Source organism: Plecotus auritus, assembly GCF_963455305.1.
Source record: "Plecotus auritus genome assembly, chromosome: 5".
NCBI classification, from domain to species: Eukaryota; Metazoa; Chordata; class Mammalia; order Chiroptera; family Vespertilionidae; genus Plecotus; species Plecotus auritus.
The window spans coordinates 57,079,207-57,103,287 of record NC_137776.1 but is presented as its reverse complement, the minus strand read 5'-3'; the positions used below and the strand labels follow the sequence as shown (position 1 = coordinate 57,103,287).

At 36.8% G+C, this 24,081-nt stretch overlaps 1 protein-coding gene across 14 annotated transcripts in view; it reads left to right on the top strand.

The window, feature by feature from the left end:
• The window catches only part of SLC4A10 (solute carrier family 4 member 10), a 276,790-nt gene that overhangs the window by 113,034 nt on the left and 139,675 nt on the right, over nt 1-24,081 (top strand). For all 14 annotated transcript variants that reach the window (XM_080668207.1, XM_080668214.1, XM_080668208.1 and 11 more), the window contains exons 3-5: nt 8,311-8,457; nt 10,953-11,091; nt 20,702-20,862. In XM_080668207.1, the coding sequence (XP_080524333.1) occupies nt 8,311-8,457; nt 10,953-11,091; nt 20,702-20,862 (447 nt within the window). The remainder of the gene's footprint in view (nt 1-8,310; nt 8,458-10,952; nt 11,092-20,701; nt 20,863-24,081) is intronic.

The window sequence follows — 24,081 nt, the reverse complement described above, 5'->3', positions numbered from 1 at the left end:
ACTACTAATGGCACAATGAACAAAAAATCTGATTTTCTTTCCTTCCTTTCTCTATCATTTTACCCTTAATGAGTTTCACATGGGAAGATAAAACAGGAACCTAAAATGATTGAAATCGTAATTAGGAGAAAGCAAATTTTAATTTTCTGCTGGTATATTAACCTTTTGTTTTGTCCCTGTGGCAAGAAGGTTATGAATATTGTTTGTGGCTACTTTAAAAACTGCTTTTAAATTACCTTAGGAGCTTTTGTAATTAAAGAATTACAGTCTTATTAGCAAAAGATTTCTAATTTCTAGTTTAAGTATTTAGAATTATACCTTTTTTTCTTTGAATAACTGTTTTTTTCTTATAATGATAAATTGCAATGATTTATTTAGATAATAGTATAGCAGGAAATCATTTTATGACATCTCAGTGATTAATACAAAACTATAGTGTCAGCAATACCAATGCAATAACAATGTTGATCATGAAAATGAAAGTCATGCTTAGTAAGTTAAGCTATTGACTGTTTATAGAAATGGCTTATTTATCTCCTGCTATCTCACTTTAACTTTCTCTTAATATTTATTAATCTGCATCCTCTTTAACTATTAAAAAAACACTTGCCCAAGTTAGTATGGCTCAGTTGGTTGAACATTGTTCCATGCACCAGAGGTTTGCTGGTTCAATTTCTGGTCAGGACACATGCCTGGGATGAGTGTTTTCTCTTACATCAATGTTTCTCTCTTTCACCTTCTCCATTCCTCTTTCTCTAAAGTCAAGAAAAGTTCATAAGTTTTACATTTGAAAAGGACTGCTCACTCTGTATAAATGAAGGGTTTAAAAAATATCCTGTAAATTGTTCATGCCTCTTGAAAACCACAGAAACTTACTCTATACCTTTTTGAAGAAGAAAGAAATTTGAAGTAGGGTAGATGTGGTAAAAAAAAAATACCATTTATAATAATGAAAGTGTAACATGCTAATTAGACTGGATGTCCTTCTGGACGACCTTCCGGACGAAGCCAGGGCTGCAAGGAAAGCCCGGGTCCCGGGTGCCAGAGGGAGGCCAGTGCTGGCAGCCGGGGGAAGGAAAGCCTATTCTTGCATGAATTTCATGCATCGGGCCTCTAGTCAAATATAATTTTTTTAAATAAAAAGGTTATGTCTGGCTTTATCATCTTGAGATATAAAATTAAGTCATATTTGGTTAGTATTCAAAATATAATAACTCAGAGGTACTACCTGCCTGGTAGAGTTCTGGAAATATATGGTATTTCTCCTGGAATTCTCCTCCCAAGCTTTCCTAGGAATACTTCAACTAAGTGGTTGAATCAGACTTTAATGCCTCTAACCTGTTGCTAATCTCAGGTGAGAATGAAATGAACACCAGATTCACTCATTCAGTCATTCCTCCAACTCTCTTTTGAGTGCCTATTATTAAGTGCTAGACACTAGTCCAGGTATTAATTATATCGCAGTGAAAAATAAAGATGAAATTATGGACCTTATATGCTAGATTTGCCCCTCAAGATTTATGTCAACTAATGTTTAACACTGGACAGCCTAGCCCAGTGGTTGGCAAACCGCGGCTCACGAGCCACATGTGGCTCACGAGCCATGGTTTGCCGCTCTGTTGACTAATGAGTTTGCCGACCACTGGCCTAGCCCATTACTATAGTTTCAGTTTCTTCTGCCACCAGGTAGAAATCTGGTGGTATTCAAGGAGTTGGGGTAGTGCAAGTTACACTAGAGTTATGTGACTCCCCGCCTCCGCCCTATTATGTGGTGGAAGGTCCTGTCCACTACAGCTATTGATCCTTCATAATTTATCTGTACAGTGTTGTTCAGTTAGCCACATAACCTCCTCATCCACATACACACGTACCAAAACCTGCCTTGAGCCTTAAGTATTATTTCCCTTTAATTTCCCTTATTGTAAGGGCACATGTGTCCCCTTTCTCCACTCGTACCTAAGTGACTTTGTTGTAAAGGCCTGTGATGGGCATAGATCCAGCAGTGTGTGCACACACATCCTTTGTAGTCTAGTGGCTGCTGTTGAGTTTGGGAAGTGGGCCAGACTCTCTTCCCAGAGGTGACCTTTCCTCCAGATGGGGATGGAAGTGAGGGAATGTATCTATTTCTGCTTGTTGTCATTTAGGGCACGTAAATGGTTTAGTGATTTTAAATCTCAAAGCAAAGGGATTTGGGTTTAGCTTTTCTTCTTCCTAATAGACTCTTTGTAAATCCTATGTAAATCTGAGGATGAAAATGGATGCAGGAGCAAGGATACCTCCTAATTTCACTTTCCAACATCTGAGCTTTATGCTTTTCCCTTACCCCAAAATAATTATTTTATATTCTTCACTCAGAGGTGGATATTTACTCAATAACCACGTAATTATAGAACTGCACAAGTGGATCTTTCTAGAAAGTGAAAGCAGCCTTATAAAGGTAAACTGAGCAGATCACCTCTCAGTACAGAAAACTATCAGCAGCCAAAAATGAAAAGAAAAATTAGGAAATTTCATCTTTATCTTTCCATTTTTCTATCAGGCACCAGCTAATGATGTTCTGATAACCCTCCCACTAAACAGCACCCCCCCCCCCAATCCACCCACAGCTTTGATTTATGGCATTTGTCAAAATTCATGGTTACCTACTTTTTCTGTGGTTGAAAACACATCACCAAAGTGTTTTCACTGAACACACAGTGAGGAAGAGGTGTGGACAGCTGCCTCGGGAGAACCTGGTGAGCCAGCTTCAGGCACTTGTGCGAGTCATTGTTTTCATCCAAAATTTCCTGCAAAAAAAAAACTGGAAAATGAGAAACATAATTTCTATATGTCAGTATAAATCCATGTTTATTGCAATAAATGTTTAAGGAAATAACAACTCTGTTTACTTCCTGGTAAAAACAGGTTAAGTATGCAAATATATATTTCTGGACCTTTTTTGTTCCCCACCTCCCTTCACAAGGCATACCATCTACATTTCACTTGCCAATACATATCCTATTCCTTGAAGTCTGATCTCCCCTTTTGTGAGCCAGCATTTGAATTTTTCAGCCTACTGCAGCATAAAATGCTGTAAAAAGGGGTTAAGATTTGTTTTCATTTATTTATTCAAGAAACATTTGCTGAGCTCTTAATATGCCAGGTACTAAAAATAGAAACATGATTAAACAGACCATATTGCTAACTATAGATCCTACCATGGGCATTATGTACCTGATGATATTGTTAGTGATTTGATTGAAACTTGAAAAGTTTTATTGGGAAGTATAAGGTGCCAAGGAAGTATATACTGGTGGTTTTATATATATAAAATAAAACATATCTGATAGACCTGATTGCATGGTGACATAAGAGTTCCCAGAAGCAATAGAGAGGAAAAACCAACGTCCAAGTATTTACCGAGCCTTTGTTTCTGTCACATTTGCTAATGTCTCATAGGTCAAAACAAGTCACATACCCAAATCCAGATTCAAGGGTTGGAAGAATAGATTCTACCTCCAATGAGAGAAACTGCTAAAATATTGTGGCCCTCAAAAAAACAAACAAACAAACAAAAAAACCCACTACAACACTATCTACTTATTTGCAAACATCTATACAGGAATGCCAAGTATTTTTCATCTTTGCTTTCAGATATTTTGTTTTATTCCTCAAGTTTCACAGTTGAATTCCACAACTGTCTTCATGGAACTCTGATTTTCTCAATGACTCTTCAGTTTTTTCAAGTAAGCCTTTGTGTTTCTAATTACCATAAGTCCCCAAATAAGCCACTTTCTACATGTGCATATGTCTTTTGAATAATCTACACTAATAAAAGAGAAATATGCAAATTGACCATACCATTGCAACACCCACCAACCAATCAGGAGTGAGTATGCAAATCAACCAAAATATGGCTGGTTAATTTGCATACACAGGCACAGAGCGTAGATTGAAGGCTCTGTCCCGAGTGAAGCCTAAGACTGAAGGTTGAAGACAACTGAAGCCTGAAGACTGAAGATGACTGAAGACTAAAGACTGAAGTCTGAGGCTTGGCTTCTCTACTGTGTCCAGAGCAAAAGCTTATGTCCCGGGTGCCGGAGGAAAACCAGTGCCGGCAGCCAGGGGAAGGAAGGCCTATTGCACAAATCTTTGTGCAACGGGCCTCTATTACAATATAAAACTAAATCTGGAAAATTTTACAGTTTTACATTTTTGCTCATTTCCTGACCTATTTCCCTGAAGCAAAGTGGCAGGGCTGTTCAGAAATTATAATTTAGTTAAAATGGGGTTGGGAAGGTAGAGAGTAACCACCTTCTCTTTTGTATTTATTTTTTAAGTATCCTAGGACATATGTTGATCTCTTTTCTCCCCCTTCCTTGCAAAATAAAACAACAAAACATAAATGCTTTAAAATAATAGTGAAATTGCAAGCTTCAGTCATTATAAAAATAGATGCCCTGTCTGGCCATTGTGGCTCAGTGTTTGAGCATCGACCTATGAAAACAGGAGGCCATGGTTTAATTCCTGGTCAGGGCACATGCCCAGATTGCGGGCTCAATCCAAAGTAGGGGGCATGCAGGAGGCAGCCAATCAATGATTCTGTCTCATCATTGATGTTTCTATCACACACTCTCTCTCTCCCCCTTCCTATCTCTGAAATAAATATAAAAAATAAAAAAAGATGCTCTATCTCACCTTATTTTCCCCCATGCTCTACATACTATGACTCAACTCAAGTCTTACCTTTTTCATGAAACTTCTTTTGCTTGCCCAGGTTATCCTTGATTTCACTCTGTTATGAATTCCTACAGATTAGTATTATTTACTGCTTTTATTTATATTCAAATTTGTATTATTCACTGCTGTTTCTTTGGATTTGAGTCCGTGACAATTGGATGGTTATCCTATTTTAAGTGCAGCTATCATATCCTATAAGCATTCCTTATTATCCTGTTTCTTGACTAACTTGAACTGTAAGCCTCTCTTTGAGTGCTATAAATATCCAGCCTCAAGCTGTCTGATAGCCTGTCAAAATTGAAATTCTCCTTTCCTTTTTTCTTAGAAAATACTTATTGTTAGGATTAATTTTATTTATTAAGGAAATGTTGAGGCTTACTATGTTTCAAGATAAAAATAACACTGTCATCTCAACTTGTTTTGCTTAAGACACTGGTACAAATGTATAGGAAAGTTTCTCTTAGTATTGCTGTTTCATTTCCCCTAATATTTTCAAAATATATTCATATCTCAATGACATGTATTTTTATTGCTTTTTGGATTTTTAACATGATATGAAGTTAATTTGTTGAATGTTTTGACTAATTAAAAAATAAAAATTATTATTGTATCATCTTTAAAAATAATTTCAGTTAAGTTAATAAATGCCAAGTCATTTCAGAATAATGACATTTATCACTAAGTTTCTTGCATTTTTGTTCTTTTTTTAAAATTCTTTATTGTTTAAAGTATTACATGAGTCTCCTTTTTCCCCCCATTGACCTCTCCCCCACAACTCCGTACCTCAAGCACAAGCCCTTAGCCCCTCCCCCCTCCCACTGTCTGTGTCCATTGGTTTTGCTCATATGCATGCATACAAGTCCTTTGGTTGATTTCTTAACACCTCACCTCCCGCCTTCCCTTATAGGTTGTACAGTCTGTTCTTTGCTTCTATTTCTCTGGTTCTATTTTTGTTCAACAGTTTATGTTGTTCATTATATTCCACAAATGAGTGAGATCATATGATATTTATCTTACTCTAACTGGCTTATTTCGCTTAACATAATGCTCTCCAGTTCCATCCACACTGTTGGAAATGGTAAGAATTCCTTCTTTTTTACAGCAGCGTAGAATTCCATTGTGTAGACGTACCACAGTTTTCTAATCCACTCACCTGCTGATGGGCACTTAGGCTGTTTCCAAATCTTAGCTATTGTAAATTGTGGTGCTATGAACATAGGGTGCAAAGAGCCTTTCTGAATGGTGTTTCTGTTTTCTTGGGATACATTCCTACAAATGGGATTACTGGATCAAATAGAAGTTCCATTTTTAATTTTTTAAGGAAACTCTATACCAGGGGTGGGCAAACTTTTTGACTCAAGGGCCACAATGGGTTCTTAAACTGGACTGGAGGGCCGGAACAAAAGCATGGATGGAGTGTTTGTATGAACTAATATAAATTCAAAGTAAACATCATTACATAAAAGGGTACGGTCTTTTTTTTTTTTATTTCAATAGTTTTATTCATTTCAAACATTTTAACAAGAAGAATGTAAACACTAATTATTATAATAATTATCATAGCACAATAACATACCTTATATTGAAGATGGCAAAGGCAAAATAAAATTGCCTAACAAGGGAAAGGTACAAAAGCCTTTCAAATTAAACTTAAATATAATAAAATAATTAAAAACTAAAACAAATAGAAAAGAACAAAATGTGTAAACAGTAAATTAAACATTTTCTTTAGTGCAACTTCCAAATTATGCCTGGGACGTAGATGTAGATGGCAATGTAGACTGGGTTGAAAGGTTTTTGGTCTTTAAAACATCAACTTCAGTGGGAACAGTGTTGTTGGTCTCCTTTTTAGCTAATGCTCTGATACTGTGCTCTCCAGGGGCGTGTCTCCCTACATCACCACGATAACGTGTCTACGCATTCCCAGGGTGATGTTGGGGGACGCGTCCGTGGGCATTACAAGGAGCCTCTGGAAGATTGAGAGGTTGTTCCTTCTACTGAATGGGCAGATATAAATCCGCCCACTCAGAAGAAGGAGCTGCGGCCATGTTTCCCGATGTTGCCATGTTAACACTGCTGCTGGTGAAGGAGCGGAGGGGAGAGCAAGAGAACCCTCTGCTCTTTCGGCTCCGGGCCGGATAGAACAGCCAAACAGGCCGGATCTGGCCTGCGGGCCGTAGTTTGCCCACGGCTGCTCTATACTGATCTCCACAGTGGCTGTACCAGTCTGCATTCCCACCAGCAGTGCACGAGGGTTCCTTTTTCTCTGCATCCTTGCCAGCACTTGTCATTTGTTGATTTGTTGAATATAGCCATCCTGACAGGTGTGAGATGGGGACTCATTGTTGTTTTGATTTGCATATTTCAGATGATTAGTGACTTTGAGCATGTTTTTATATGTCCTTGGCCTTCTGTATGTCCTCTTTCAAAAAGTGTCTATTTGGGTCAATTGCCCATTTTTTGATTGGGTTGTTTATCTTCCTTTTGTTAAGTTGTATGAGTTTCCTATAAATTTTGGAGATTAAATCCTTATCGGAGATAACATTAGCAAATATGTTCTCCCATGCAGTGGGCTTTCTTGTTGTTTTTTTATGGTTCTTTTGCTGTGCAGAAGCTTTTTATTTTGGTATAGTCCCATTTTTTTTATTTTCTTCTTAGTTTCCATTGCCCTTGGAGCTACGGAATAGTAGTATGTCTGATATTTTGCTGCCTATCGAGTCTTCTAAGATTTTTACGGTTTCCCGTCTTACATTTAAGTCCTTTTTCCATTTTAACTTTATTTTTGTGTATGGTGTAAGTTGGTGGTCTAGTTTCATTTTTCTTTTGCATGTATCTGTTCAATTTTCACAACACCATTTATTGAAGAGACTGTCAGGACACCATTGTATGCTCTTTCCTCCTTTGTCAAATATTAATTGAGCATATTTTTGTTCTTCTTAAGTGATATCTAATGAGAATAGAAAATTCTATTTGGGATATGATATTGTAAGAAAAATTTATGGTAATAGGGATCCCAACCTTGAATGGGTAAATGGAAGAAGAACCAACAAAGGAAACATATGGATAAAGCAAAGGTGGAGGGAGGAGGGCCAAGAGAAAGTTCAGTCATAGAGAAGAAAATGGCCAATGCTGTCAAGTGCCACATACAGAAACAGTAGAGCTGAAAAAACTCCATAGAACTCGGTATTACTAGGGACCTTGGTGAAATCTGGTTTATTAAAGACTGAGTTTTCACTCACTTAACTGTGAAGGGAAGGGAACTGATGAGATAACTGACTAGTTGAAGGTTGGTAGAAAGAATGATTTTTAAAAAATGATAATGGTATAATTATAAACTATGGGAAATAGACACAGAAAGATCATTATGACAGTTAATAAGCTATTGGTGATTATAAAATATATAATCAAGTAGTTAGTATTGTGACTGATTCGTGGTATACCAAATTACAGTGCCAAACTTTAAGATTTACACACATCATCAACACAAAGACTATGTGCTGGATTGAATTGAATTGAGTTTTCATTGACATGTAAATAATCATCTTCTGTGATCTGGAATAGAGTTTAATTTGTGCTTTTACTTCTGATAAGGTCATCGGACACTATTTATTGGAGTTCATGTGCCCCTGGGAGGAAGAAAAAGCCATCGACGTCACAGGCATCGTGGTCATAAACACAGAAAGAGAGACAGAGAGAGAGATTCGGGATTAGAGGATGGAAGGGAGTCACCTTCCTTTGGTAAGAATTGCCTTGTTTTTATTAAATTTGTGACCATAATAATATTGTATTTGTTTGTACAATCCAAATTAACAGCCATGTACTTGTTTATACGTTTCTAAACTATATTGTGTTGGACAGATTGGGGAGAAGTGGGAGAGAGAAAACTTGATCCTTATTTTTCTCTTGTGCATCTGCTTTATGAAGGTGAGAATTGTGTTAGATTTGTGAGTGAGGAAAAACACTTAAGTAGTAAAACTTAGTTGTATAAACTCTTGATAATTTATCCCAATAATAGTCATTGCTCTATGTAGTTTGAAAATCCAGGGGAAAATGTTTTATTAAGTTCCCATTTATATTGCTAATCTGCCCAAATTTTATTCTTAGGATGTGAAATTTCTGCTATTTTGACTGTTTTTCCTTTGAAAGTAGATACAGAATATCAACATGTAGTGATACGGTAGTTGTTAACAATTCCTGAGAGCCTTGAGAGCCTGTGTATGTGACATAACCAAGAACCAGCCTTTCGGTTGCTTGACCATCCCGTCTCCTATGATCTCCTTCACTGCAGCCAGCTCACCTACTCATCCATGATTACTTCATCTCTGAATGCACTCACCTTGCTCTCTGACCACAGTTTCTCTTCTTATTTGCTTGTGCAACTACTTGATTTCTCTACTTTTCCCCTATCCATGTAATAATCTTTATTTCTTTATCCTACTCTGATTTCAAAGCTTGTAATTTTAGTAATACTTTTGCTAATATTCCATATATCGTAGGTCCCTTGTTATAGATTTATTCATACCTTCACTCCTACTTTAAAATCCATACTTATGTTGGGTTTTCTTCATGTTTTTGCTTTCTTCCTTCTCCTCAAGTAGGGATGCTCTGCTGGACATAGTCTTTCAACAGGGTGGATTGTAGCCATTTAAACTCATGACTTACATGGATTTTCAATACCTCTTCCCAATTCTGTTGCATTTCTTTGATTAAAAGAAATGATTTTCAACTTTTTTCACCATTCCCCAACACCCTCCTTTTCACCATCACTTAGCAGATGCTTTGTACTTCAGAAGGGAAGTACGTCACCAGAAAGAACTCATTCAACTTCCTTCCTATTAAATATACAGACCTATATGCTTACATCTGCAACTGCCCCCCCCCTTTAATATAGTGAGGGGGTTTTCTTTTCAATTATGTTTATTTCTTGTTCTCTCCCACCTGGAAACTTATACAATTTGTAGTCTAAATGATTATTCTCATCATCTGTTAGACATGATGAAGTCTCTCCCATTTTAAATAGTTTCCCAACCTCCCACAAGCCCCCATTCAGATGTATTCAGATATAAAATAAGTTAATGTTCAACAAAGACTTATATTCAGAATCTATAAAGAGCTCTCAAAACTCAACAGTAAAGAAACAATCAACCTAATTTAAAATTGACAAAATATTTCAACAGACATTTCACCAAAGAAGACATATGGATGACCAATAAATACAAGAAAAACTGTCAACAATAGACATCAGAGAAATGTAAAAAGTACCCCAATGAGATATCACTGCACAGAACAGCTAAGAAACAGTTGACACCGAGTGCTGATCAGGATGTGGAACAACTATAACTCTCTCATACGTAGCTGCTCAGAATGCAAAAGATTACAGACCCTCTGGAAAGCAGTTTTATAAAGTTAAAAATACACTTAGCATATAACATAGCAATCCTATCCTTAGGCACTTACCCTAGAGATATAAAGACTTATGTCCCACTGAAAAACCCATATAAGAACAAGTATCGCAGTTCTATTCATAATTGCCCCACACTGGAAACAACCTAAATATCCTTCAACAAGTGGACGCATAAATAAACTGTACATTTCTACAATGGACTACTTCTCAGCAGTAAAAAGAATGAACTATTGATATACTTAGTTACACAGATAAATTTCAAAATCTCAAAGGTATTATACTAAGTGAATAACAACAGTCTCAAAAGGTTACATATCATATTTTTCCATTTATATGACATCTCGGAAAAGGAAAAACTATAAGCAGTGGAAACCAGATTAGTTGCTGCTAGGGGTTGAGGGAGTTTTTTGGTGAGTTATATTCAGCATAGTTTTAGTATAAGTTAATTTATCATAGTCTACTCTTCTGAATATTACCATAAAATATAGCATATATGATGAGAGATGTATGTATGTGTTGTGTGAGGTAAATGGAAGTAGTTTTCATGATTGCTATAACTAATACAAAATAATCATCATAATAATCATATTTTATTTTATTTATATATATATGTACATTATCTGCTTATGGGTTTACATATTTATGTTCCCAAATTATGCTAGACTTAATGTAATGCTAAATTTAGTTATATTTCCCCAAGTTTACTTTAGATAAATGTTGTAGTGGAGGCAGGGGAGGTGTGAGTTTGGAGTGGTGATGAAGGAGGTGACCAGGACATTTTAAGCTTAAAGTCATGGTAATGCATGCTCATGTCTCTGATTTTCCATAGACACCCCATCACAGCGGGTACAGTTTATTCTTGGAACTGAGGATGATGACGAGGAACACATTCCTCATGACCTTTTCACAGAACTGGATGAGATTTGCTGGCGTGAAGGTGAAGATGCTGAGTGGCGAGAAACAGCCAGGTGAGGATTTTTGTTGAAGGGTGAATGCATACTAAAGAATTTTCATGCTATTAGAAAAACAGATATCTACTGCCATGATTTTGCAAACATCCACGAATGCTGCTAATTTCTGAAATTGCTCATCTGGTCTGGGTATATCCTATAATGGGGTCTGGGTCAGAGTGAACTCTGAAGGCAGTAATTATAGTAAATAGTGACTCAGAGCCAGCAGCAGCTGCAGTCCTAAAGATAAACAGTAGCATAATTTGTGTGTCATTAGGAAAACAATAGAAATCTAAAAGTAATTTATTTATTTCTTTTTGATTGCTGGCCTGTGCCCAAACTAGTGATATATGATAATTTGAGTCGGCGGGGCGGCGGCGGGGGGGGGGGGGGGGGGGGGCGGGGATTAAAAAAGGAAGGGAAAACATTATAAGAGGCTTTTTTAAAAAAATATTTTTATTGATTTTTTACAGAGATGAAGGGAGAGGAATAGAGAGTTAGAAACATTGATGAGAGACAAACATTGATCAGCTGCCTCCTGCACACTCCCTACTGGGGATGTGCCCGCAACCAAGGTATATGCCCTTGACCAGAATCGAACCTTGGACCCTTCAGTCCGCAGGCTGACACTACATCCACTGAGCCAAACCGGTCAGGGCATATAAGAGGCTTTAAGTATTGTCCTGGATTTATGTCCTATTTGGCGAGGATAAAAATATTTTGTAATGTGTTTCTAGGATATGTATACATTCAAACATAGTGTTTTTCAAAATAACTTTCTCAAGATTACTTTTTCTGTCATTTGTAATTAATATTTCTATATTGTCATATAGTCATTGAATTGCTATAAAAGAGTAATAAACTAAATTTTGCATTTACTTTTTATTTATTCTTGCTCATTGTCTCATTTATGTAACAAACACTTATAAAGTACCTATTATGTGCCAGGTGCAATGGCTATAGAACAATAACAAAAAACTTAAAATTTTCCTTCAACAGTCTCATAGTCTAATTTGGAGATTTAGGCAAGTAAACAAAATAGTAAATGAATGATGTAATACAGGTGTGCACAAGGAATTGTGGGAACACCTAGGATTGTCACTTACCCTCTGCTTCCCAAGTTTTATTGTGAATACCAATCACATGGAGTCTTGTTGAAATGTAGATCTAATAGGCCTCAGGCATAGTGTCAGATTCTAACACTCTCCCAGGTGGTGTCACACCAACGTTTTTGGGGTGAGGGCCACATTTTGAGTATCAATGATTTAAACCACAGGGCGAAAGAGAGGGAATCAAAATAGCTTCCCAGTATATATAAAATATATTTAAAATATAAAAGTATATATAAAATATAAAAATATATTTGGACCACTTTCCATGTTATCAGTACAGATGTACATTTTATAATGACTGCATTACATTTAATTATATGGATAATTATTTATTTAGGTTGTTTTATTTTTTGCTGTAATCATTGATGCAGTAATTATTTACTCATATATTTGGCATTATTTTGTAGGTATTTAGGTAGGGTGAATTTCCAAAAGTGGAACCTATGTACAAAAAAGCAGACTTTTTTACTTTGGAATATATTTAAAGACTATCTTCATAAATTGTTTTGGTAATTTATACTTTAACATTCTATGAGAGTGCTTATTTTGCCCAAATCCTTGCCATACTAAATCACCAAACTTTATTTTTATAGATGAAAAATAAATACCATTGTTTTGACTAGCAGTTCTTTAATTATTAGTGAGAGTGAACATCTTTTCATATGTTTTTAATTAATTAATTAATTTATTTGAGAGAGAGGAAGGGAAAGAGAGAGAGGGAGAGAAGAGAGACATCAGTTGTTGCTCCACATATTTATGCATTCATTGGTTTATTATTTTATATGTCCTGACCAGGGATCAAACTTGCAATCTTTGTGTATAGGGACGACACTCTAACCAACTGAGCTACCTGGCCAGGTCCTCATATGTTTTTATTTTATTCTTGTGAACTAATTGCTTCTTTTCTTTACCTATTTTATGTAAAATAATAATTTTCTTTATTTGCCATTTTTAATATCTAAAATTGATGGAATTTTATTCTGTGTGAATTACGTTATAAGTAAAAATTTACAAAATTAATAAATTTTCTTATGATGCCTTCTATTACAATATTTTAAAGATAAAAACAAATTTGAAATTGTTTTTATATAACCAAGTTGATTTCAGGAGTAAGAACCTTTTACTTTATAGTTTTCTTTCAATTGCATCAAAAATGAAATACTTTGGAGTGTTTAATATACATAATGTATGTAGTCATCTTCTTTACTTGATGATAAAAACCACAACAATCTTCACAAATTAGTGATAGAACTATTTATATGACTTGTTGATAAGGAATTTAAAGTGCTAACCTCCCTGTATAAGTTTAGAAATATCAGTCTTCAAACAGTTATAAAATATAGGTGTTCCTGTTTGTTCATTAAATTCCACATATGAGTGAGACAAGAACACATATTTCTTATAACTGCCAAGCAAAATATGGTACAGATTCATAGGTAGAGAGCAGGCAGACAGCTCTGGAGGGGCTGGGGTGGGAGGATTGAGCCAAAAAGTAAAAAAAAAAAGCGAGAGAACTGGACATGGTGGTGATTTTGGGGGGTAGGAGAGGGTGGAGGTGGGAGAAGGTATATAGGGGATAAATGGTCACGGGGAAAAAGAAGAAATAGGTGTTCCCAGATGACTTGAAGTATGTCTTTCTTTATTCTCATTCCATATAATATAGCTAAGAAGTAAGCTTGGAATATGTGTTTTGGCATGAGTAGCTCTCTTATTCTTAAAATGCTTGTTGATGTTTCACCTTCCAGATCAAATAGTTATCTGTTCCTTTTAACCAATAGCTTCTTGTACTTTGCCCAGTCTCATAAAGCTAGTAGGTGACAGTGCAATTTAGAATCTAGTCTTTCACTGTCACAGTTGAGCTGATAAGATTTTTATCATGTTCTAATGGTTGAGTTGAACAAAGTGTTTATCCTAAACCACCAAAATGTATTGCTATTTATTTATCCTATCTAATAAGAGAGAATATGCAAATTTACTGTCACACTGTCACACAGATGCTGGTGCCCATAGCCACAAGATGGCAGTGCCCAGACCCCTCAGCCCCGCCGGAGTCCCCTAGTCCTTTCAGCACAGCCAGTGGGGCGGCAGGCGCATGATATGGCTGGGCCTGCCCTCAGCCCCCGAGCCGCCCAAGGCTGGCCTGAGATGCAGGCAAGCCTTGGATGGCAGCTGCCCAGCCGCCCAGGGCCGCCCGAGGCTCAGGTAACCAGGGCCAGCCGAGGCTTGCGCTGCTGGCAGTGGCAGCAGCAGAGGTGTGATGGGGGCATCACCTTCCCCTGATTGCCAGGTCGCCTCCTGCCCCTGAGGGCTCCAGGACTGTGAGAGGGGGCAGGCTGGGCTGAGGGACCCCACCTCCAGTGAATGAATTTTTATGCACCGGGCCTCTAGTAAAGCATAAAAGAGATCTAGCTAACTATTAGTATTCTTGAACGTTATTAGCTAGGACCTGTGTTCTCAGACATGCTTCCAGAACCTCATGCATGGTGCAGCTGTTTAAGGTTCAGGGAGACATCTGATTAGCAATCAAAAAGTAACAGACATTGAAGAGGAGTGTACATGAATTTTGGCTGAGATAATACATCAGGGAAGAACAGTCCGTATTTATTGAAGACTTAGAAATGTAGTGGGTTTTAAAGTGGCAGAAGTAACTTTGTTCTGGTGTCCCTAATTCATTTAAAAAGGCTAATTTTAGTTAATTCATTACTCCATCTAATTTGTCAAATGCAACTTAATTCTAATAAATCATTAGCATACCATTTGAAGCACTTCATTCTTTTAATTAGTATTCCAGGGGGATTAATATGTTTCTACCCTAGTAGAAATAAAGAATAGTTTATCAGCACATTGCACCTGTCATATTTCACATCTTGAATAATTCATGCCCACTGTTGTTGCCAAGTAAAACTTGAGCAAAGTTTTAGATTTTGAAGTGAAATTTTTGAATCAAAATTATTTAATAAATGTTTGTGAAAAACAGCTGTTCACTTTTAAAAACCCTAAAGAAGCCATATGACAAGGACTAATGAAATCAACAAGATTAGAAAGTTCTGCTTATAAATAACATATAATGTTATTAATAGAAAAGTGCTCAAAGATACCACAGCTGTGCACTTGTGGAGACAACATGCTTGACTCACTGTGGTTGTCCTTTAAAAAGTGCTTTCCACAAAGGAGCTCAGAAGAGGCCAACCAGGGGGTAGCAGTGAGGCCTCTGATGCATACATGGTAGTATAGAAAGGATGACTACCTCAAAATGATTTTATTGATCTTGTGAAGCATTTGATATTCAAAAGTAGCAAAGGTTCAAGTCATCACAACTTTTCAGTGCAATGTGAGGTGTGAAGATAATATGGATTAAGAACAGCTAATATCGATAAACTCTAGGTTTGGATATATTTCATTTCCCCCTTTTTTGTTAAAATAGGCTGTTTATAATTACATATGTTATTCTCAGGCCCCCACCCTAACCATTTCCCCACTCTAACCCTCCATGTCCCCAGCTCTACCCAAAGGAGGATGTTTTCTCTTGAGAATCCATGACTTCCCCGAGGCTATAATTTTGGATGGTATAGTAACCGCTTTACTTTCTATATGAGTACAAGCAGAGAATAAAAATTCTTTGCAAAGGTCATCTGAATTAGTGGGAATGGAATAAATAGAAAGAGTTAATATATATGGAAAACATCTATTTCTAATTTACAGGAGAAATTTATTTTGTAGACTTTTAATATGAGTATTATAGAGATTATTGTCAACTTAATCCTCAAAGAATTAATGAAACACCTATATTAGGTTGTTGTAGTTTAGTACAAAGAGATTCCAATGTGTTAATCATGGATGAAAACAGATCCAGATACTGAAGGAAATGAAAATGCTCTCTGAGTTTAAACCTGTCCCTCTCCCTTAGAAAATGTCATGCCTTTGGCCTATAACCTTGGTTTTTTTAATTGTCCATCACTTCTCATTCATGCCTGTGAGACTCTTGTTTGCTTTGGTTTGCTATTCAAACAAATGTCAGCTGAGTTTATTTGAAAACTGGAATAAATTGCAGCACTTTAGGTCATTAACTGCAATCAGGCATTTTGCAACTGACAGCATACGCAGTGACTACAAATCTCGAAACAGGATTTGGTGTGTTCCCAGACCTGTTAATTTCTATCTTTGAAGTTTAAAATGGAACGAACCCCTCCCCCCCCCCCCCCCGAAAGTAGCTATGCATTTTGTGTAGATATAAAATTTTTAACGTAGTCTTTAAATATTTAAATGTCTTAAAGCCTTTGGCATTATCTGAAGCTGGCATGAAGCACTGATCTTGAAATGTTTAGTAACTTGCTATTTTTAACTTGCGGGTTCCTTTTTATGGAAAGGATCTTCCGCTTCCTCCTGCAGTGGTCACGAAACCTGTGGCTAAATCAAACCATTCATGTAAATAACTTACATGTGGTCCTTTTAACTACCAAGTTGTTTGGAATTCCCAGAAACTTCATTCTCCTTTTCCAAAAGGCCAAGCACCCAATTTGAAGGAAATTATTCTAAAGAACAGAATATACCTTTTGGATTTGTTTTTAAAATGTCTTTTCAGATAGACACATAGATCAATGCAGCAGAATAGGGAACTGGGAAAGACCAACACAAATACTGCAGAGTTTTAACAAAGAGAGCTTTTAAATAAAGGAAGACTTGTCTTTTGAACAAATGTTATTAAAACAACTATCTATAGGTAAAAATAAATAACCTCGGTCTAAACCTCGCAGTGTATACAAAAATTAATTGACAGTAAATTATAAATTTAAAACATAAAGCTATGAAAATTTTAGAGAAAGCATAGGCGAAAATCCTTCTTTTATTTTTTAATTTTTTAATTTTTTAAATTTCTTTATTGATTAAGGTATCACATATTTGTCCTCATCCCCCCATTCCCATCCCAAACCCCTCCCCACACATGCCCCCACCCCCCTGTTGTCCATGACCACTGGTTAGGCTTATATGCATGCATACAAGTTATTTGGTTGATCTCTTCCCCTTACCCCCACCCTCCCCTACCTTCCCTCTGAGGTTTGACAGTCTGATTGATGCTTCCCTATCTCCGGGTCTGTTTTTGTTCATCAGTTTATGTTGTTCATTATTTCCCTTAGATGAGTGAGATAATGTGATACTAGAAATACACTCATAAGAACCGAAAATGAGGCAAGCAATAATGGTTATGCTGAGAGGCAAATGAATCAGTCTGTAGTGAGTTTCTTTCTGGGCCAACAGTTCTTTTGAGTCCCAATTTCAATGTCACACAGTTCCTTATGTGTACATGTCAGCAATGATATATCAGTTCTGGATGGTGGACAAATGGTGGTAATGCAGGTCCGACCCTCTCTGGTTTGGTCCTGGGCAACCTGCAGCGATGCACAGCTGCTGACTTGCTAGTATGGCAAGGCGTTGTCAGCGTCTTCCATCTCTGGACTGTTTCTCTTCTGTCTTCATGGCTGGAGCAGTCCTGTCAATTCCTCTCTGTTGCAGGAATCCACATGGTCTTGGAGTTGTTTTCTGAAAATATACAAACATATTCTCAACCAAAAGTTAATAAAGGAATCCTTTCTATAAATTTGACTTAGGATCCTTTTTCATTTTTTGCCCAAATGATTTTCCTTTGTCTTGTTTTGACACCATGTGTGTTTCTCATGGGTGTCTTGCTGTTAGCATTTCAAATGAAAGTTAATTTTCTAAACTGAAAATTTTCTAGATGTAATTTACTTACAGGATATTTTTCCTTACATGATATTCTTCTACTTTTTTATTTATTTAAATATTTTTAAATATTTAAATATTAGGAGGCTTTTGGAAATTTTGTAATGTAGTCTTGATAGCTTTTAAATTTTAATTTTTTGCACTAAAATATGACTGCTTTAGGTTCATTACATGTTACACAATTTTACCATGAGATGAACTACCAATAAAAATTTTAGTTAACACTTTAGGAACAGCTTTTTGTCCAGTACCATTAATTTTTCTAGAATATTCGCTTATTTCAACTAACCAATTTAAATTAGTCTGAGAACTTAACTACTATTTTACTGTCAAATTTAATACTCTAACAGCAATCTTATTTTACCCTGTAAATATTAGTGGAAAGGATTATTTGCCTTCTTGAGTAGGCCCTGAGCATTCCTGGTGCTAGGCTGGATTTAGATATCAAAAATCCACTTCCCCACACCATGGGTACAAGACAACTCAAACAAATCTTGTTGCAGTGAGAGGGCAGCTGCTGTCGGCCAAGTCTCTGTCTGTTGCCTGGGTCCCGATTTGAGCTGGGCATGGGAAGCGAAGCAGCCATGGGGGCTGGAGACCTCCCTCAGAAGGTGTGAGGGTTCAGGCCCCTGCAAAGTTGGGGGCGGGGTGAGGGTCTGTGACCCTCCTTGGCTGGCCAACCTCCACGTCCCTGGTCAGCCCTTGCAGCCCCTTTCAGCCCCAGCCAGACCTTGCAGCCCCTCGCAGCCCCTCGCAGCCTCAGCTGGCCCTCACAGCACTTTTCAGCCTTGGCTGGTCCTCCCTCGCAGCCTTGGTCAGCCCTCGCAGCCCCGGTTTCATCCAGAAGGTTGTCTGAACAGTTGTCCGGAAGGATGTCCAGATGGTTGTTCTGCTGTTCGGTCTAATTAGCATGTTAGCTCTTTATTATATAGGATTATGTAGGATAGTTATATAGGTACAGTTATACCTATATTTTATGTAGATATAGTTATTCTTCCCTATCTGAAACTTTCGGCCAGCATAACTACTCTTCCCTATTGGGTTTCTTTTCACTTCCTGAAATTTTTTTGCTCCCTGAACACTGAGAACAGATCCATAGCTTTCTTTATCTTCCTTTGGAACTCTGCACATTAATCATTCTGACTAGCCCTTTTGGTTAGTTATTTTTGACTGATCCACTGTTTCCTAACTAGTTAGTGCAACATATTTGTCCTCTGTTGGCATTGGATCATTTGATTACACAAAACAGTAATATAATATCATATAGGGCATTGGAGTGGTATTGCATTGAGAGAGGAAGCTAGGGCAAAATGACACTAGAGGAAGAATGAGGAAAATGGTGAGGGATGGGGTAGGAAAGACAATTTATGTTAGGATTCATTAGAAATGTTGGAATTAACTTGCCTGGTATGGCTCAGTGGTTGAGGTCATGGTTTGATTCCTGGTTAGGGTACATGCCTGGATTGTGGGCTTGATCCCCACTGGGGGTGTGTGTGCAGGAGGCAGCCATTAGATTGATGATTCTCTCTCCTCACCATTGATGTTTATAACTCTCCCTCTTCCTTCCTCTGTCTGAAATCAACAAAAACATTAAAAAAATGTTGGAATTAAATTGGTCACCTATTAAGATTAGAGGACAAGTCCCTAAGAGAATGAGATTTGGTGCTTATGCCAGAGCAGTAAAAATCATTGTTTTCTCTTTATTCCTTCCATTTGTCTTTAGAAACAATCTCAGATATATATTACTATTTATTTCCCTCCAAGAGGGCAGTAGTGTCCATTTGGCACCATGATATCAAGGTTCTTCTATTCTCCATTCCTGGCAAGAAGGCCCAGGGAATGAGGGCTGAGCTCAGTTCTCATAAGTTTAGTTCTTAGGAGGTGACTGCAATCATTAGATTTTGTCCAACAGGCCTAATAAGTATTTTCCCTATAGAATGGTCCCCAAGTTATACAAGCTTCTCTAATCGAATGGAAAAATTATCAAGAGACTCAAATATTCAGTTTTAAGCCCTAGCCAGTTTGGCTCAGTGAATGAATGTTGGGCTGAGGACTGAAGGGTCCTGGGTTTGATTCCAGGTTTCAGGTTTGATCCCAGTAGGGGGTGTGCAGGAGGCAGCCAGTCAGTGATTGTCTCTCATCATTGATGTTTCTATCTTTCTCGCTTCCTCTTGAAATCAATAAAAAATATTTTAAAAAATAATTCAGTTTTAAAACCTCCCACTAAAGAAAAATTAGTATTCTTTTATTTTCTTTTGCAGCTCTTTTAATTATCATTATTTTTCATGAAGTATATATACTCTTTCTTAGTTCTATAACAGATTCATTGTAACCACTGATGAAACATTTATATTAAAATACTTTTTCAGAGCTAGACAAATTAATATAAAAATATATGAGTTTTTTGTTTTAATATGTTATTCAACGACAAAAAGAATGCCTGTTAAATGAAAGAAACTGAGTGACTTGGGCTAGCTTTTACTTACTTTCAAAACCCATGAAACCAAGAAGCAATTGAATATCTTTATATTTCTACTTTTTAATATATGTATTTATTGATTTTAGAGAAAGAGGAAGGGAGAGGGATAGTAAGATACAAACATCTATGAGAGGCATGTGCTCTGACTGGGAATAAAAACAATGACCTTTTGGTTCCTGGGTCAGTGTTCAACCTCTGAGCCACACCAGCTGGACTATATCTACTTTTTATTATTAGGATAAAGCATCATGGACCTACAATATAATATTCAATGTTTTGATAATATTTATTTGTGTAGGTGGTTGAAGTTTGAAGAAGATGTGGAAGATGGAGGAGAGAGGTGGAGCAAGCCTTATGTGGCAACTCTTTCATTACACAGCTTGTTTGAGTTGAGAAGTTGTATTCTGAATGGAACTGTGTTGCTGGACATGCATGCCAATACTTTAGAAGAAATTGCAGGTATATCTTTCCCCCTCCCCCCCTTTAGCCTATTTCACTCTTATGCCTACAGCTGATCTTTGTTATTACCTTTTCCTTATAATTCTATACATGTGTGATCTTTGAAAAATAAATTCTCACAATCAGTGTATGACATCTTAAAAATAATTTTTCCGACCTTCTTATTTAACATAAAATAAGTTGAGTATCAGAAAAAAATGGTTTAACTGGTCCAGTGGCAAGTCTAGAACAATAATCTAGATATCCTGACTCCCACTTAGTTTTTATTGTTTTCACTATTATATTTAATTAGACTGTCACCATTAGAAAATGTAAGGAAAAAAATCATAAAGCTAGAGATTGATGTTTTTCAATATTAAAGTACATGAAATAACCAAATGAGAAAATTTTATTTAGTAAATGGGAAAAATGTTAGTTTACAAAAGAATAGGAAGGTATGATCATTTATTTTAAACTCTTGAATCCTGGAGGCTGCCAAGTGATGCTGTTGAGATTAGTTTGTAATTGAATACTATGACCAGCCCCTGGGGTGAATGATTTGCATTAGAAGCCTATATGGCAACATTACACAAGCAGTGATATTTAGGAAGCATCTTACTGGTATTCTAGAAATAGAGGCAAAGAGCTCATGTATCTTGTGGTCTGAAAAACAAACACATTTTAGTAAAAACAAAATAATACAAAAAGCACAGAAATGAGTTTTGAAAGAGTATAAATGAAATGGTTAATGGAGATTTTAAAAATAAAAGCAAAGCAAGGATTCAAGCAGTCTTTAAAAATTCCTAGTTCGGCAGGGGAAAAAAAGCAGATCCATGTATATGTGGAATTTTTTGTGAAATAGAAAGACTTAAGGGAGATGTCACTGTCATAATTATATTGTAGATATGGGGGGGCCCACCAAACTGTGTGTTTTTGATCACATAAATGAGAGAATGTTGTATTAGAAAAATAATGTATTCAATTTAATCTTCAGACTAGCCTCATGAAGTGTCAGTCCCATTTTTAACGAGAAAGTAGAAATTCTGAAACTTTCATGGTCCAGGTTCCATGGAAGGGTCTCTGACTTTAGCCACGTGTTCCTTTTGTTACACTACTGAAAGAATGAGACAGAGGGCCGAAAACCAGGACTACAGGCTTTATTAGAGGAGAAGGACCCTGCCGGGCTGTCTCACTAGGGAGAACAGCAACACGTGCAGAGGTGAACACGCCTTTTGAGGGGAGGAATGGGAAGGGATGGGGCTTAGGGTACTCCGCACGCGCTGATTGGTGGTTTCATATAAGGCACATGATTAGGCACTTAGGTACTTAGGAATCAAGAGCTTCAGGGGTCCTCAAACTGCGGCCCACGGGCCACGTGCAGCCCGCCGAGGACATTTATCAGGCCCACCGGGTGCCGCTGCCTGTCCTGCTTAGCAGCCGACTCGTCCCGGGCCCTCAATGCGCATAGGAATTTGTTCATAGTTTTTTTTTTAAACTATAGTCCGGCCCTCCAACGGTCTGAGGGACAGTGAACTGGCCCCCTGTTTAAAAAGTTTGAGGACCCCTGGTAGGGTATTTGGCAGGTGCTGATTGGTGGTTCAATGTATAGTCCATATAAGGTGCCTGGTTAGGTGCTCGGGAATGTCCAGGCCACAGGCGCAGGTTACGTCATACTCATACTCAGTCCATCAGTTGGGGGAAGGGAGGCTCTATCAACTACATTACTGTCTGAAGAAAGAGTAAGCTTCCAGGGGATATAGCCCAGATTTTAATGGCAGTTTGATTAATTTAAAGATTATTTATTTGGTTGTTGGTGCTGATAGGCATGAATACATTGCATTACATGTGAAAAGTAAGTATGGGAAGATATCTTAGACTTATAATAGTAAGCCTAAACAAAACAAAACAAAACAGAAAAACAAGAAAGATAGCCTTCCTTCCCTAAATTTCATATAACACCTATGAAGAGCTTATTACTCTTTAAAATACATAATTAGAGCCTAAAAGACTGTGTGTAAAGTTAAATACAGTATTTGTTTTTTTTTTTTTTTTAAGAAAAACACAGGAAGATTTCAGTAATGGGTAACACTACACCAAGACTTAAACTTGTTAACTTAGAAATTAGCAAACTTTCTGTGGAATAGTAGCTGTCCAGCTCAATTTTTTAGCTTTATATTATGGGGTCTTGCTAATGCCCAATACAATTTTTTTTTCATTGACACATAATTGACATACAATATCCTGTTACCTTCGGGTCTATAACATAGACATTTTAACAATATTAATTCAAGTCCTCCACCCATTTTTTAAATCAAGTTTTTAAAATTTTGTACATTCTTTTTATTTTTTTGGATATCAACCCTTTATCAAATGTATGATTTGCAGATATTTTCTCCCATTCAGTAGGCTGTCTTTTTATTTTGTTGATGGTTTCCCATGTTGTGCAAAAGCATTTTAGTTTGATGTAGTTCTACTTATTGTGCTAATGTTGCCTTTGCCTGAAGAGACTGAGCCAAAAAATATTGCTAAGATAGGTGTCAAAGAGCTTATTGTCTATGCTTTCTTCTAGGAGTTTTATGGTTTCAGGGCTTACATTTGTCTTTAATCTAGTTTTTACATATTTTTGTATATGGTGTAAGATAGTGATCCAGTTTCATTCTTTTGCATGTAGCTGTTTAGTTTTCCCAGCACCATTTATTGAAGAGGCTTTTCCCCATTATATATTCTTGCCCCTTTTTCATAGATTAATTGACCATATATGTGTGGGTTTATTTCTGGCTGCCTGTTCTATTCTGTTGATCTGTGTGTCTGTGTTTATACCAGTATCATATCATTTTGATTACTATAGTTTTGTAATATAGTTTCAAATCAGGGAGCATGATACCTCAGCCTTGTTCATCTTTCTTAAGATCTCTTTGAATATTCTGGGTCATTTGTGGTTCCATACAAATTTTAGGATTCTTTGTTCTAGTTCTGTGAAAAATGTCATTGGTATTTTGATGGCAATTGCTTTGATTCTGTAGATTGTTTTGGGTAGTATGGACATTTTAACAATGTTCATTCTTCCAATCTATGGGCACGGTGTAATTTTTCATTTATTTGTGTTGTCTTCAGTTTCTTTCATCAATGTCTTATCATTTTCAAAGTACAGGTCTTTCACCTCCTTGGTTAAATTTAGTCCTGGTTATTTTATTTTTTGATACAATTGATAGAGGATAGTCACATAATAGGAATAGAATC